Genomic DNA, 15364 nt, shown 5'->3' with positions numbered 1-15364 from the left:
GCTGGCAGGCTGTCTGCCTCTAGGGTTGGGTTTCCCAGCCAGCAGGCTGTCTGCTGCTGTGTGGAGGAGGGCTTTGTGGGAAGGTGCTTTTCCCACCACTCTCCGGCAATGCTGCAACCTTGCACTAGAACGCAGCCTCCTATGAAGCCATTCCCAGTAGGAGGATGGAGGGTGGGAAGCAAGGTACTCATGGGGTAGCACCTGCGAAGCCAATGTGAGGGATGCAGGGGAAGGTGTCACCCAGCTCCAGCAGAGTCAGGTAGCAACCATCTTCCTCCTCCTTGTACCAAAATGTGTGATCCCCTTCCCCTCCCGGCCCCGGAGCAGGATGCAGCCTTTGCAGTGTTGACTGTTGCGGGAAAGCAGCGGAGCTCCACCACGCTGCCTCTGCAAGCTATAACCATTTTCCCTTGCATATGCCCAGGTTTGGATGCCAGTCCCCCGGCCAGTACTCATGAACTCACCATTCCCAATGATGTAAGTAAATCCAAGTGTTTCCTTGGCATGTGTGTGTGTGTGTATACACATATATATATGTGTGTGTCTGTGTGTATATATATATATATACACACACACATATATATGTGCCATGTGCAGTCTGTTGGGGATCAGCCTGCAGCATAAAGCACCCATTGGACTTTACCCCGTTGGTAGCTTTCCTAGGTATAATCCTTCTTAATGCTCCTTTTCCCTTTCTAAATGAACTCGGTGCTCATGAAATATGCCCAGTTGACAGCACTGGGAAGGGGAGAGAGCTCCTGAGCCAGCCCTGATTAAACCATAATTGCTTAATCTAGCACTGGCTCAAGCATAGTTACTGGGAGGGTTGGAGAGGAGGTAAGTGTGTGTTTCTAACGCCACAAAGCGTCGCACAGACTTTTGAAGGATAGCGCGTCTCATCTTAGTACTGGTGGCAGTCAGCTTTTGGGTCTTATGGATGGAGGCATTGTGGTAAAGTGGATGTTGGACTGGGATGTTTGCTGGGAGGAGGATGGAGTCATGCTGGGCATGCGGTGCAAGGAGGATGCTTGGGAATGCTCAGGTGCGAGGAGGTGGGATGGAGAGCCCAACACAGCTGGTACTTGGATCCAAGGGTCTCGCTTCTGGACTGGTCCACTGGTTTCCATGGGTTGATAGCCAGGAGGCGCTGGAATCAGAATCAGGGCAAGTGGAGGGATGACTTCAAGTCTTTGTCCCCATCGCCATCACCTACAAGAACCCATTAGGCCCATCCTAATCAGGAGTTCCTGGATCGGGTCTGGCAGCTGTTGCTACTTCTTCCTGCTGTTCACCAACACACGGCAGTGCAAGGGAAGGGCAGCGAGCCAGCTGCAGCTGCTGGGCATCTCTGCTCCGCCACTTGCGAGGCCTCCTTCCACCTGAGAGATGTGGCAGTAAAACAGTTTCTGAGCATCTGTTGGCTGAAACCCTTGGAGATGCTTCACCCCAGGGCCAATCACCATGGGAGAGCTCTGTGGAGGAGCCTGTGGCAGACAGAGGCAGGGCTTCTGTCTGTCCAGTGAGGAGTTCCCTCTGGAAGGCTGAAGGGAGCTCTGCAAGTGCTCCTGAGGTTGCAGCAGCCGCGTCTGTTGAGCATGGGGAACCACAGCCCTGGCAGCAATGAGGGCATCTTCAGGAATATCAAGTGACCCTTTGCAAAAGGGCTCACATGGGAAAAAAGGATGCCAGGGAACGTCCCACAGGACCCAGGAGCACTCAGAGCATTCGCTCACCAGAAGCCCAGCTCTCATCAGACCTGCGCAGCATTAAATGTCATCGCCTGCATCTTTCTGCGTGCTGAAAAATGCCTCCTTAGCTCTGCCTCCTGTTGTTTTGAGGGCTTTTAAACACTCACTACCACCTTCCCTGGAAGCAGAGGGCAGGTTTGGGTTTCTTAAAGCAAAGGGTCTACAGGCATGTTTTAGCGATGTAGATCAGCTTGGGCTTGTGCTGCAGTTCAAGGAAATCTGATGATATCCATCTTGTTGCTCCTCTGGCTGTCAGGAGAAACTTGAAAGCTGTTCAGCTTGGATGTTGCTGAACATCTGTCTAAATATTTCGGCTCCTCAGGTCTCCCCAACAGGTTCCCATCTGTAAGGGATTTTCATTTGCTGAAGCATCTCTGAGTTATTTCTGCACCATGAAGACCAGGATGGGAGGCTGTTGGGCTGAACACCCCACTGCAGCTCCTGAGATAGTTGATACCCTTCCACCACTGCAGTGGGGTGTATATTCAGGTCCATATGGGACAAACCACTAAGGTAGCCCCATGATCTGATGAAAGGACCAGTGAACATTTGGAGGAGTAGTTGTCTCCACTTCTACAGTGGCAGAAATCAAGCAGCTGCCAAGATGAATGTCCCACATATAAAATTCCCAGGTGCAACCTTGGAAAAGAGCTCAAATGCTGATGGCCAAGAAAGGCACGCAGAAACACCTCATGCCTGTGTTGGTAAAGCTGGACGTCACCAAGCTGCAGAGGTGCTTGAGGGAACCATAGTTTGATGCACAAATGAGCAAGAGCAAAGACAAAGACCGTTGAGGAAATCCAAGCCAGTGAGGACCATTGAGAAAATTCAAGGGATGGGCAACTGAGGAAACTCAAGCCTCCAGCTGGTTCTAATTTTTCACAAGAGTGTGAAATACACGATTTTGAGTAGGATTCTCCTCTTATGCTGGTGCCACAGCCACGTCGTGCTCTCCTGTCAACGGTGTTCATGCTGGCGAGCCCTTGCATTGCACCAAAATAGCTGAGGGGGGTAACAGAGGCACCAAGAGTGTCCCGGCCGGGTAGAAATGTGGGATGGGGTGAGCAATGTGAAGCTATCAATGGTGTGTGGCTGCACCAGCTGATGAGGTGGCTCTTGGGGTTGGGCTGTCCCCAGGGAAGGCAGTGGGCTTGTTTTCTTCTAGTAACGCACCCTGTATAACCACCTTCAGGTTGACTGTGACTGGCAAGGGGATAAGTGCGGAGCACAGTCTGAAACATGACTCATTCCCATCTTTGTAAAACAATGACCAATTATTAGACCATGAAAATTATTATTACTGAAATGAGCCTGGTATAACACCTCACCCTTCTTGAAGCCCTCAGAGATGCTGGGCATCATGTACGGATAATTGAAATTTGGCCCCTCGAGGAGCAGAGCAGGGCAGGCTGCTGGACATGTCCTGGGAGGACTGTGCTTATATGCACGTGGGATTCACCCCCAGGTTGTCCCTCTCCTGTTTTCATGAGCATTAAGGTCACTCATGCCCCAGGGCAGAGGGAGGAAGGCTTCTGGCCAGTGCCGTGCAGTTGTGCTCGCGTCCCGCTGGTGACTGCCAGAGCTGCCACTTCTCAGACGTTCCCTCCATGCTTTTTTTCTAGCTAATAGGCTGCATAATCGGACGCCAAGGGACCAAAATCAATGAAATTCGGCAGATGTCGGGAGCGCAGATCAAAATCGCCAACGCCACGGAAGGGTCATCGGAGCGCCAAATTACCATCACAGGAACCCCTGCAAACATCAGCCTCGCGCAGTACCTCATCAACGCCAGGTGAGACCCCCCCGCCGACCTCCGCCGCCTCCCACCACAGCCGAACCTGTCCTGCCAGCGTGGTGGGAGCAGCACTCGCTCCTGGCACCGCGGGCCAGGAGGGGATTCCTGAGGCCAGCTGGGATGGATGGTGGCTTGCTGAGACCTCTGAGTGGGGACCAGACGTCACCAGTGGGACCTCTTCCCCCAGCTGGCACTTTGGCTGGGGACTGGGAGCTGCTTTGCTGCCGGCAGAGCAGCCACGGGTTGCGCCAGTCACCTGCCCACCCGCCACCCTCACTTGAGGATTTTGCTCATGGGTGGGCAAAATCACCACCATCTTTCCCTGCGGATGAAGCAGGGGACAGGGACAGGGACAGCGCTGAACCAGTGGTGGGGAGGCATCATTTGGGACTTGCTCGGTGGGATCCCAGCATCGCTTACTGCCACCTCAGAGCCTCTTCCGTGTGCTTCCAGGCCTCCCAAAGGCTTTCCTCCATCCAATGAAAATAATCACTCCAATAAACGCAAGACATGGGAATGGCCTGATTGCTTCCTTTTCATGCTAAAAAGCTTGGTGCAGCAGGACTTTGCAGGGCCAAGGGATCCCAACGCTGCCTCCAGCTGGGGAGGCAATACTGCCTGTGCTGTGGGGGACCAGAGGTCTGGCAAGGGACTGTGAGGGGAGTGTATAGGGGAGGTGTAGCTGGAGAAGGGTTGGGGACCAGCTCTGTGCTGGCAGTGAGCCGTGTCCGGGGCGTTCACACAGACCTGTTTGCCTGCGTCTACGGATTCTTGGATGGGGAGCTTAAGGGGAGGCAGAGTCTTTCACTGGATTTGCGCCCGCCTGGCACAGCCATGCAAGCCAAGGCAGTCCACCCGTCCATGCCTTCCGCCGCGGGCAGAGTTGGTGCCGTGCCAGCCCACCGCCAGCCCAGGATGTGCGCGGCTGTGGGATGCTGCCGTCAGGGTCCTGAGGATGGGGGGCTGTTGGCGGCGACTCTGACGTTCGTTGGGATGTGGGCTGGGAGCACCAGTGAGGTCTGTATGTGCTTTCTCCTCCTTGCACCCAACCCACCTCAGCCCCGACCTGCAACAGACCTCCACCATCCCATCCTGCCCTGCTGTCCTGTTGCCCACATCCATGGCACCTCTCCAGCCACTCAGGAGAGGAACGGGGCCAACCCCACACCTGCAGCCATGGCCAGGTGGCTTTCCCTGCAGCTCCTTGCCAATCCCCTCCACCTCTTGAGACAAGAGAAAGAAAGAAAAGAAAAACGAGCAGCTCTTCATTAGTGCGAAGGGCTGGCTGAGGTGCAGCCTGTGCTGTGGCAGAGGCAGAGATGACCTGGCAGGGGGGAGGATGGTGCATAGCTCAGCCTCTCCCATAGTTTCAAAAACCAGAGCGAAACAAAGAAGCCGGGGGAGCTGGGACAGCTGCCTGTCCTCCGTGAGAGGGATGCTGGTAGAAGTGAAGCCGTGTGCTGGGATGTCTTCTGCCAGCACCCCTGGTGGGTGGCGCCTCTGCCACCATGCGGTGCCAGGGATGGGCATTACCTGGCAGCAGTGAGGAGAGGGGAAGGCAGCCAGCCATTGAGCTGGCTCTATGCTCCAGCCCACTGTGCCCTCCACAGGGACCCTCAAGGCCCATGAGCTCAAGCCACCCGGGGATGCTCTGCCCCCTGTCTGAGCAGGCCATGGGCAAGAGGAGGAGCGCTGCCCCACAGGGTCTTCGTTTTCTTTTCTGTTCCAGATATTAAGCGCTTGTTTTTGTCTCCCCCCCACCCCTCTCTCTGCCCCTGTCTATTCTAGGCTGACGTCTGAGGTCACTGGAATGGGCGCACTCTAATTTCCACCCACCATCCTCCACTCCGCACCACCCGACCCTCTCCAGCCACCGGCACTCCACCCAGCCTGTACTGCCTGTACATTTACTGTCTTCCCTTTGCCTCCACAGATACTCTTTTCTTTACTAACGAATATATATATATATATATAAATACACACACATATGCACACACTGGAACGTTTCTTTAAGAGCTCCTTACTGTGCTCCTGAGGCTGCTCCCGAACTCTTTGGTTATGGTCCTTGTTTTCAGCGTACGGTGTTATTACTTCATCTGCTTTTAGGGGTGCGGGGAGGGGGGTTGGTTGTTTTCAGCTGGCGAGATTTCAGAAGATGACAGGGTCTCTAGTGTCAGTCTAGCGTAGCTACTTACACGTTTGAGTTGACGTTGGCGGTACGTGCTGTAGTCTATGGACATGTAACGCCACCCAGAGCTGTGCGTGCTTCAGAGTACTTACTTTTCTCACCGTTCTTCCTTTGATGCTCCCTCTTAATTCGCTTTGCTTGTCCTGGCTCATCTTTGCGACCTTGCATCCCTGCCCTCAGGGTAAGGTGTAGTTTTCACCCCATGTTACTTGGGAAGCAGAACGTGTGGGAGCCAAACCGACAGGCACACACGGGTTCACCTGCAGACTTCTCTCTTTGCAACGTGGCAGGGTCCAGACAAGCCATTTTCATACTAAATGAAGGGAATCACACATACACACACACAAATGGTCCTCTTTTTTAACTAATGGGCGATTGGAAGTGGGAAGAATTCAGCTGTATGGGATTCACACCCCCAGGGGCCTTTGAAAGCACTCTTTTGACAATCCCCACAAGCAAAACCTTTGGACGATAGCTCAGGAAGCTCTGTGAGCCGGCTGTGTTTGTCGTTGTTTGTGTTCAATAAATGTCTGTGCAGCTCTGCTACTGATGGGCTCCGACTGTTCTTCTCCTGGGTCGCCCCACCATCTCCAGCCCCATCCTTCCCTCTGCATCCTTCCGCACCTTTTTAGCTGCTTGGAGGGAAGGTCGTGGTTGTATACAAAACTTAATCATCATCATCATCATCATTATTATTATTATTATCATCATCATCATCACTATCTTTATATTTTATTTTATTTAGAGAAGGTCCCCAGGAGTGATGCAGTTCCGGAGTGATCTAGGCTTTCTTTTTTTAAAAGGGAGGGTACCTGGCTTGCATAATGCTTTGGTTTTCGCTAAGATCAATTTACAAGTTATAGTATGACAACAAACATCTCTCACTGCCCCCTTGTCTGGACAGATCTGCCATGTCTGTGCCCCACACCCTTCCAAAAGACCCTCTATGCCCAGCCCTGCCTTCTGCTTCCAGGCTTACTTCTCTCTCCTACCTCTCAAACAGGGAAACAAATATATTTTCCATCTGTTAATTTCCTACTGTATAAAATGTATGGTACATGTTTTTCCTGTATTGCAAATGAGGGGATCATGATGCACCATGTCCCCAGGCAGCTAAAGCAGCCACATGATAAATTTTTGCACCATACCACGTGGGAAATATATTGTTTTTCCAGGTGAGCCCCAAGACTTCATGACCTTTCATTCTCTTCCTCCCCTAGTGCCGGTAGGCACCGCTGGCAGCCCCCCTCCCTTCTGCTGCCAGGATGCTGGACTGATTCTCCTCTTGTCACCAGCGCTGACTGCTCAGCACTTATATGGGGCTGCAGTGGGGACCCCAGGTGATGCCACTGCATCAGTGGAGCCAGCGTTGAGCAGGGGTTTATGGGCTCCAGCCCCAGCACGGGGGCTAGTGCGGCTGCTTGGCAGCTGGCAGGGATGATGGCACGCCTCAGAGAGTGCAAAGGGGGTGAGTTTGCTTGAGCAAGACAGCACATGCCTGTTATCTGCATATATCGGGCAGCATTGTCACGTCCCCTTAGAGGTCCATTTCCCCAGCCCAGGAGCCCACCGCTAGCAAAGCTCCAGAAAGGTGAGGTGGCTGCCAGGCCCTGCTGCTAAGCATCAATTCACTCAGCCTAGGTGTCATAAAACCCATGCGTGCTCAGCTCTCTGGAGCATTTCAAGCCCCTGCATTTAAAGGTGCTTCCAACTCCTTCATAAGATGCTTTGCTGCCCATTCCCAACCCCTTGCTCTGCTCTCCCTGGCAGTTTGGATTCAGCTGTGCCTTTCAAGTGGTCCAGCAGCCAAACATGCTCAAGAGCATCCCTTTATTCACGGTTGAGGGGAGCACAGGTGCTTTGGGCAGTGCTACAGTGCTCAGGTGAAGCCGGTAACCTCCCCAGCAGCAGCCCTGTCTTTTATTTGCGCTTATGCTGGAGGAGGGAAGGAGCCCAGGCACCAAACGTTGCCTCCCCCAAGTTACTGACTGGCCACGGCAAGCACAGAGCCACCTGCTAAGGTGGTGAGTCAGCCGTGAGCAACCGGCACTTCTCATCCTCTCCTGTTCCTCACTCTGGTCTAGACCAAGTATTTTTCCCGTTGAAAGATGTGTGAGACCCAGCATGAAAATAACTACCCATCAGTGTGCCAGAGCCACCCCAGCAGCCTGGGTGGTGAGCTGGGGCACATGCCAGCCAGCAAAAGCCCCACATTTCACTGCCACCACCCTCCAAGCGAAGCGATGGCAGCCAGTGGCCTGGGGTGATGCTCCCTTCAGAGAAAGATGATGCACGGAGGGAGCCAGCCCATCCCACCATGGCTCAGCTCTCCCATGGGGCTGTAGCAAGCCGGACAAGCCGGAGCACAAGCAGATCTTGCAGGAGATGGAGGCATATGGAAAGCAACCAAGGTGCGTGGCTTGAGCAGCCTGCCTCTTCTTGTGCTGCTTTCTTGGCACACAGGAGCATTTTAAAACTCTGGCACATAGGGTGCAGTCAGAATTCAGCAGCAGCAGCATGTCAACCAAGACTGAGATATCCATCACAAGCCAAAGTTTTTGTGGGTTTCGTACATCTGTCAGGTGCTTATGCCCTGAGGAAGGCAGGGGACCTTAATAGTGTGCTAATTGCAATGAATGTGGAAATGGCATTGCACAGGGACCTGCGGTTTCTGCACGTTGCATCTGCCCTGAATTTCTTTGCTGCGTGTGTGCTGTGGTCCCTGAGCTATTCCCCACCTCCACTGAGACAGCACTGCCCAAAGTAGCAAATGCCAGATTGGGTCTTCCAGAGGCAACCAAGCTCAGAGGCTACTAGAGAGAAGGAGCAGATTGCAGCAATACCTCTACACCCATCCCCATGTCAGTGAACCCACGGCTATCATCCCCCTCTAAGTACCATCCCCACCCCAGCCCTCTGCGTTACATCTGTCACCCAGCGAGACTGTGCCTGCCAGTAAAGCCGCTGCAGGAATCGGTGGTGAAAGAGGGGAGGTCAGATACAAGCGTCACTCTGGCATCAGGCGGGTATCCGAGCTGTGGTGTCGAGCCGCACGCTGCAGCAAGGACCTGGGCTCATGGGAGCGCTCTGAGGAACAGTGCATGGGTCTGTGGGGAGCAAGGGACCATCCTAGTGATAGTGGCCCCCTTACAGGAGCACTGCGTCCTTGCAGCCTCAGCTCTGCGTGGAGCCGCGGGAGAGTCTCACAAATCTTCAAGCACCTTGACAAAAAGCAGTGCTACTCAGGACGTGGTTTTTAAGGACTGTTGCTGAAATGTGCTGTCCTGGAAGTCAGAGCACGGGGCTGGGTTTTGCCTCCTCCCTGTGGCATGTCTGCTCTCTTTATCTGAATGATGTCTGCTTGTGTGATCGTTACACCTTGAGGTATTTCCAAGGAACTTGAGGAGGCAAAGGAGCCTTGATGTACAAAATGGATCACAGTTCTGCTTTTTGCTCTGCTACAGGATGCTTTTTTATTTTAGCTATCTGGAGCCCGTTTATAACAGAAAAAGCCAATTGAGCAACTCTAGCTGGGAAATGCCAGCCCTCTAGCAAATGAAGCCAGGGGTTTCTCAAACCAGGCATGCAAAAAATGATAAATCTATACTGAGCCCCTGCAAAGCAAATGCTTATTTGCTTCCCATTGTTCAGGAATCCCGTCCTCAGCAGAGGGAGAGATACAACCCAGCCCACTGCCTGTCCCCACTGTGCATTTAGGTTTTAGAGGATGCGGCAGGGAGCTGAGTCCTTTGCTCTAGGGCTGGAGAGAGGGGAGCCTGTGGAAAACATCAGGTGGGATCCTGCAGGAGACGAAGCAGTGAAGGATGTGGTCATGCTGGTGTGTCTGAGGCATCCCTCCTTCTGACATTACCTGAGCCTTTGACTTTGCGACTTCTCTTAGGGGTTAGGTTATTTTGCCAAGAAAAAAAAAGAAACAAACTCTAGTGTTATGTGAGAATCTAGCAGCAGCATCCAGGCTTGAGCGAGGCATGGAGAAAGAGGTGTTTAAACAATTGCAGCATCTCCTGGGAACATGTTGATGACAACAATGATAACAACAATGATAACAACAATGATAACAACAAAATCATAAGGAATGTGTCAAACAGCTTTGATTTCCTTGGTACGGCTCAAAAGGAGATTTGCTGCTTTGTTTGGAAGGAGCCTCAATGTTTTGCTTTTACTTGTGTTATCTCTTGGGTTTGCGTTTTATATGAACTTAAAATGCTCCAGTGATGCATCCACAGCCATGCCGCTGGGAAAAATATATCTACACATCTCTAATATTGGAGTGAATATTCAATACAGGGTGAATGTCCCAGTTGATCAACAGACTAGCTTTAGTGCATTGCTTTTCTCTCTCAAAGCAATGCTTTTTTTTCCCAGACTGATTCAACATTTCTGGAAGTAACCAACTCAGTATTACTCAGTCAGACTCTTTGGGAATGCATTATTTTGTGGGAATTTGTTACTTTGGCAGGAAAGTATCGGTCTGAAGCCTCCCCCTGCCCCCCGAGTGCGGTGGCTCTTCATCAGAGAGGGGCCGGCTGAGGACGGTGCTTAGCCCCTTGGGCCTCAGCTGAAGGTCTCTACTCCCCCTCATATCCTTCCTAGGTCACGCCCCCAAAATTGAGTGTTTGGACTATTGTTATGTGCATTTTTTTTTCCTAGACTGTATTTGCAAATCTAGTACATAATGGGGTTGGAAAAAAAAAGATTGTTTTGCCTAAGGGAAAGTGACTTTGACTAGGGACACTCTTTAAATTTAATACTCTCTTTTAGTTGTAGTTCAGGGTTTTTTTTTAATGTATTCATGCTAGTCACTTTTAATTATGCTAATTCCAAGCTTATGGTCCATTAGCAAGGGTAATTTCACCCCTCCAGTGCCAGCAGATGTAGGGTTTCTGGGGAATCGCTCTGTGCTGTGGGAGGGATAAATCCTTAATCCCATTTTCTCCTTGGCCACAGAGGTGGAAGGATGGCATGGGCTCAGCGCAAACCCTGACACCTTTCTCATGCCGTTTGCAGAAGATGAGAGCCCAGCAGCCCATCTTCCCTAATCCTGCCTGGCTACAGCCCCCAGCCCCAGGGAGGTACCCCAATCCCCGGCCCTGTCCCCCCCACCCAGGCTGGTCACTAGGTGTCCCCCTTGACCAGCTTTTTGCATGCATCCTGCTCCAGCCTTTGGATGTAGGGTGCTCCCAGCCTCCGCTGCATCTGCTTGCAGAAGACAGGCCACGCTGCTGAATGTGAGAAGGGAGTGGGTTATTTGTGTGTTGCCCACTGGTGACCAGAAGTGACATCCACCTAGCAGGTGGCTGGCACTGTGCCCCACTGCGGGAAGGGTCCCATCAGTGCTGGGACCTTCATGGAGACACACTAGCCCATCTGGGCAAGCACACATGGCTAGCAGCTCCCTTGGCCGTGGGTGTCTCCATGCTCTCCAGTTATACCGGTTGCACCAAGGGATGAGGTTGGCAGCACAAGCCCCCACCTTATGCTGGCGTGAGCCCATTCAGTCTCACTGGCATGGCGTTTCGCAACAGAAAGACGAGGTTTTGCAGGAAAGGTCCCGAGGGTCTCCAGCCCTTGCTGTCCTCGGGGAGGTCAGCGTGCGCAGGCGGGGAGCACCATGCCTCGGCTTGTGGAAGGAGCATCTGCAGCATCTGGTGCAAGCACAGAGCTCAGGGTGGAATGACTTGCAGAAAGGTCACAGTCTTGGTGCAGTTCCCCTCCTCCCATGTTGCATATCATGGGGATCTGAGGTTCTGCTGAGAGGGTTATTTTTGCTTTCCCTTCAAAAAAAAATGCAGCTGGAGGTCTTAATCCGCTGTGCTATGCATTGAGCCCCAGGCCTCCATCCAAAGGGTAACGTGGCAGTGACTTTTAGGAAGTACTGAATGTACCAGATGTGCAACTCCTTCAACTCCAGATGTGCGGCATCCCCCACCCCCGCTCCGCCTCAGCACAGTTTTCCTGCAAAGAGGAACAAGAGACACCAGATTGCTCAGAAAGCATCCCGCAGCCTAAATCTAGCCAAGTGCGAAACCAGACTGGCCCTGGATTCCCACATCCGTGTTTAGGCAGTTTAACCACAGGGATGTCTCTTCCCAGAAATGGTGCTTGTGTCGGCTCTACACATGGGGAACAAAACCAGCTAGGAGATGAGTGAGATAAAAATGGAGTGGCAGGAGAAGGCTTCTTTTCTGAGCCCCATGCTGAACCGTGGCCTGTTGCTGATTTAAAACACGCGTGCTGTTTCTAGAAGGAACTGCTTTGATCCCGAAAGGGAAAGCTGGGATGTGCATGAGGACTCCAGTATTTGAAGCACTCCCGGAGCGCTGTATTCTGGTTCCCTGTGGGCAGTGTCTCAGCAGCATTATTTATTCCTGGAGGAAATCCTGTGTCTAAGAGCATTTGCATCTGGACCAAGAAAGGGACGAGCGCTGCTTGGCTCTGGACCCTCTCTGGGTTTTGATTCTTCAGATGAGACTCTGGACCACGGGATGCTCCAAGGAAGCACAGGCATGGCAGCGCAGCAGTGGCTGGCCACCAGCCAGCTGGCATCACAGCCAAGCATGAAGATTTTGGGGAGAGTGGGCTGGAGCAGCATTACTCCTGAATTCAGGGTTGCATGCATGACTTAGGGCCAAACCCCAATGGAAATCCGACAGGATTTCCCAGTGCAAAGGACAGTAAGGTAGCTTTGTGATGTGCTCACCCAAAAGCTCTCATTTAGTGGTGTGGGGGTTTTTTTCATGGGGTCCTTCAGGGAAAAGCTCCCACCTAGACATTGCAATGATGTAACCTGAGGCTAGAGGCTACTGCTGCAGCTGGTGCTATGGTTTTCCCAAGGGATGTTGCTGTGTGCTACTCAGAAAGCAGCCATGCTCCCAAATCTCTTATGGGAGCGCTGCAGAGGAATGGTGTGCTGCTTCTCACTGCCTATAAAAAGCCAGTCAAAGATGCAAACCTGACACCCCAGTGAAACCACCATCTCTGTGTTTAAAACAGCTTTTCAGTTGCCTACTAATATTTCTTTTTTAGCCTCAAGTAGATTTCCCCTCCGAACATTTCAGGTTGAAACGCAACAATTTCAAGACACACAGGATGGCACAGTGCATCTTTAAACACAGCAATGCTCGGGTTGGGGGGGTTGGATGGAAAAAAATATTTGCTCATGTGCATGTGCTCATGTACCTGGGTTGTAAGATTCAGCCTGTGATGCTCATTCCCGCTCTGCTGGGGCAGCCTGGGGCTGCGTGACCACGGTTCCTTGTTGGCCAGAACACGAGCAGGGTGTGCTTTTTTTCCTTTAGTACAACACCAAGCACAAAACCTACTCACAAGCTTTCTACTGTCAGCAGGCAGAGGTGGGGCAAGGGTGTGTGCCCTTCCCCAGTGCTCCTCTCCCAGCTGCTGGCTCCTGCCCATCACCCTCAGCCCCTTGATGCATTCGCCCTTGCCCATCACCCCCAAACCTTGCTGCCTGGGCTGATGGGGGCCAGCAGCACCAGCTCTCCTTGGTCATCATCCTCGCAGCCATGTTTGTGGGGCAGAGAGAGGCAGGCAGGCAGGCAGGAGTGATGCTCAGCCCAGGGAAAGCCTACAGCATGTGGTGTGGGGTCAAGGCATTTTCCCTGCACAAAGCCTGTGGCCTCAATATGATCAGATGGCTCCTCTGGAGCTCCCAAAAAGCCACTCTCAGCACTCAGTGAGAGCCCACAAGGCAAACTCACATCACGCCAGGCAACCGCCTCGGCTCACCCGGCAGACCAGGGTGCTCGTGTAGGATGCGTCTGGGTGTGAGCTCCAGTGGCAAAAGGAGGGTTTTGTTGGTGTAGTAGAGCTCAGCCTGGGCATGGCTCACCCAGGCTTGGCCTTTGGGGTGCAGGTGAATTCAGCATCATGCTGGAGAGTTGCTCAGGGCATTGTGCAGGGCCACATGTCCGTATTGCCTAGGGCATGGCTGGGGCTGGGAGGGGGAGGCACCAGTGTTGGAGCCTTGGCTGAGCCCTGATGATTTCCCTTGATTGACCCCCCAGCTCTCCAGACCCTGATCCCCATGGGAGGAACACCTTCACCACCTGACCGGAGCGCCTCAGTGGACGTGGTGCCAGTGGCTGACGCTTGAGACCCCCCTGAAGACACTGCTGGCTTCCCATGAGCTTCTCCCTCTCCTCCGTGGCACCCTTTGGGCCGGCTGCCCGAAGCCCCCTGCCCGTGGCTGCACAGACACTGCTCCCTCGGCTGTGGTATGGGGCAGCAGCGAGACAGGAGGGCTTGAGCAGCAGCTCGCAGGAGGACAGCAGCTTGCAGCCAGCGTGCAGCAGTACCTGCTTCTGCAAGCAAGCATTTCCCCATTGCCCCTCTCTGCGCTTCTTTATCACTCTCACTCCCCTGCTGCTTTGCAATGTATTTTGTGGCTTAATTGTGTAATTGCAATAAAGCTTTTGTTGCTTGAGGTACCCTCCATGGTTAGCGGGAGGATGTTGGGGTGGGAGCAAAAAGGGGGTCCCCAGCAGGTGCACACGCTGCCCAGCCGGCATAGCCATGGCTTGGGCAGTGGGGCATCCACAGGGAGGGTGATGGGATGCTGTGGGGTGGCCCAGCGGCACAGAAGCCTCTGTCCTCCCAGAAGGGTTAACGGGGAAACAGCCCACACAGCCCGCAAAGCAAACCACGACTGGCTGGAAAAAGGGCCTCAGAGCCCTGGCTCCACTCAGCATCAGGAAATGATCCCACGCGGGACCGGGGCTGCCAGGAGGGGAGGGGGAGCGGGAGCGGGAGCGGGAAGGGGGGAGCACTGTGAAGAAAATCCAGAGCTTTCCCTGACGGCCGGGATTCATTATCCATCAGGAGACATGTTTATAGCAAGCGTGAGTCACTGCTGGGCCCCCTGATGGGAGCAGCCTACGGGCGGGGGGCCGCCAGCAATTCGGAGGGGGTAAGGGCTGCCCATCCAGCCCTACACAATGGCAGCTCTCAAGCTGCCAATCCCCCGGGCCACCACGCGACAGCCCTGGACTTTGGAGCAAACCCAGTGCTATTTTGGGCTGTGTCAGGGCACATGTTTTCTCTGGGATGCCTAATTTCTCACTCGAGAAGCGATGCCAGAGCACTGCCCCCTCTGCCATGCGACCAGCCCTGGCGGTGCCCCTCCATGCCCGCCCATGCCCACCCATGCCCATGCCCTGCAGTAAAGTTAGCCTCAAGCAGGGGATATCGCCTGTGATGATCAGAAGCGAAGCTGCCAGCTTTGTCCCCGGCTCTGCATGTTACCCCGACGCAGTGGGGGTCTCCATCCCCAGCCGGTCCAGTCCCAAGGCTGAAATGCAGCCAGGCAGCCAGGAGACACCAGCACTGGCTGCCTAGATCTCTGCCCCATAGGGAAACAAAGGCAAAAATGCCCATTTCAACCTTTTTCTCCATTTGGAGTTGTATTTTCTGCAGTTTACATCACCCCTGCTCCTGTTTGGCCCTGCAAAGGGGCTGCAGGCAGGCAGGCAGCCCCTCTGGGATTTGGCAGCTGGCTGAGCCCAAGCACTGCTGCGTGAGTGTGCTTTTCACCTTTGCTAAACCTACTCCCCAGGGAGCACTAGTCCCAAATCTGTGTGGGCACTGGTGCTTGCC

The 15364-nt window shown here is 53.4% G+C and overlaps 1 protein-coding gene across 2 annotated transcripts in view; it reads left to right on the top strand.

Moving 5' to 3' along the window:
* PCBP3 (poly(rC) binding protein 3) overlaps window positions 1-14199 on the top strand; it is a 59482-nt gene extending 45283 nt beyond the window's left edge. Inside the window, exons 9-11 of one of the 2 annotated variants that reach the window (XM_049807058.1) lie at window positions 425-477; window positions 3371-3540; window positions 13777-14199. In XM_049807058.1, the coding sequence (XP_049663015.1) occupies window positions 425-477; window positions 3371-3540; window positions 13777-13822 (269 nt within the window). In that variant the 3' untranslated portion in view covers window positions 13823-14199. Of the gene's footprint in view, window positions 1-424; window positions 478-3370; window positions 3541-5331; window positions 6429-13776 lie in introns of those variants that run through there. The other variant, XM_049807067.1, reaches the window with a different exon arrangement.
* The last annotated feature ends 1165 nt before the right edge of the window (window positions 14200-15364 follow it).

This window comes from Accipiter gentilis, chromosome 1 (assembly GCF_929443795.1).
Source record: "Accipiter gentilis chromosome 1, bAccGen1.1, whole genome shotgun sequence".
Lineage (NCBI taxonomy): Eukaryota > Metazoa > Chordata > Aves > Accipitriformes > Accipitridae > Astur > Astur gentilis.
Note: the sequence above shows the minus strand (reverse complement) of the source record. Positions and strands in the feature narration are given on the sequence as shown.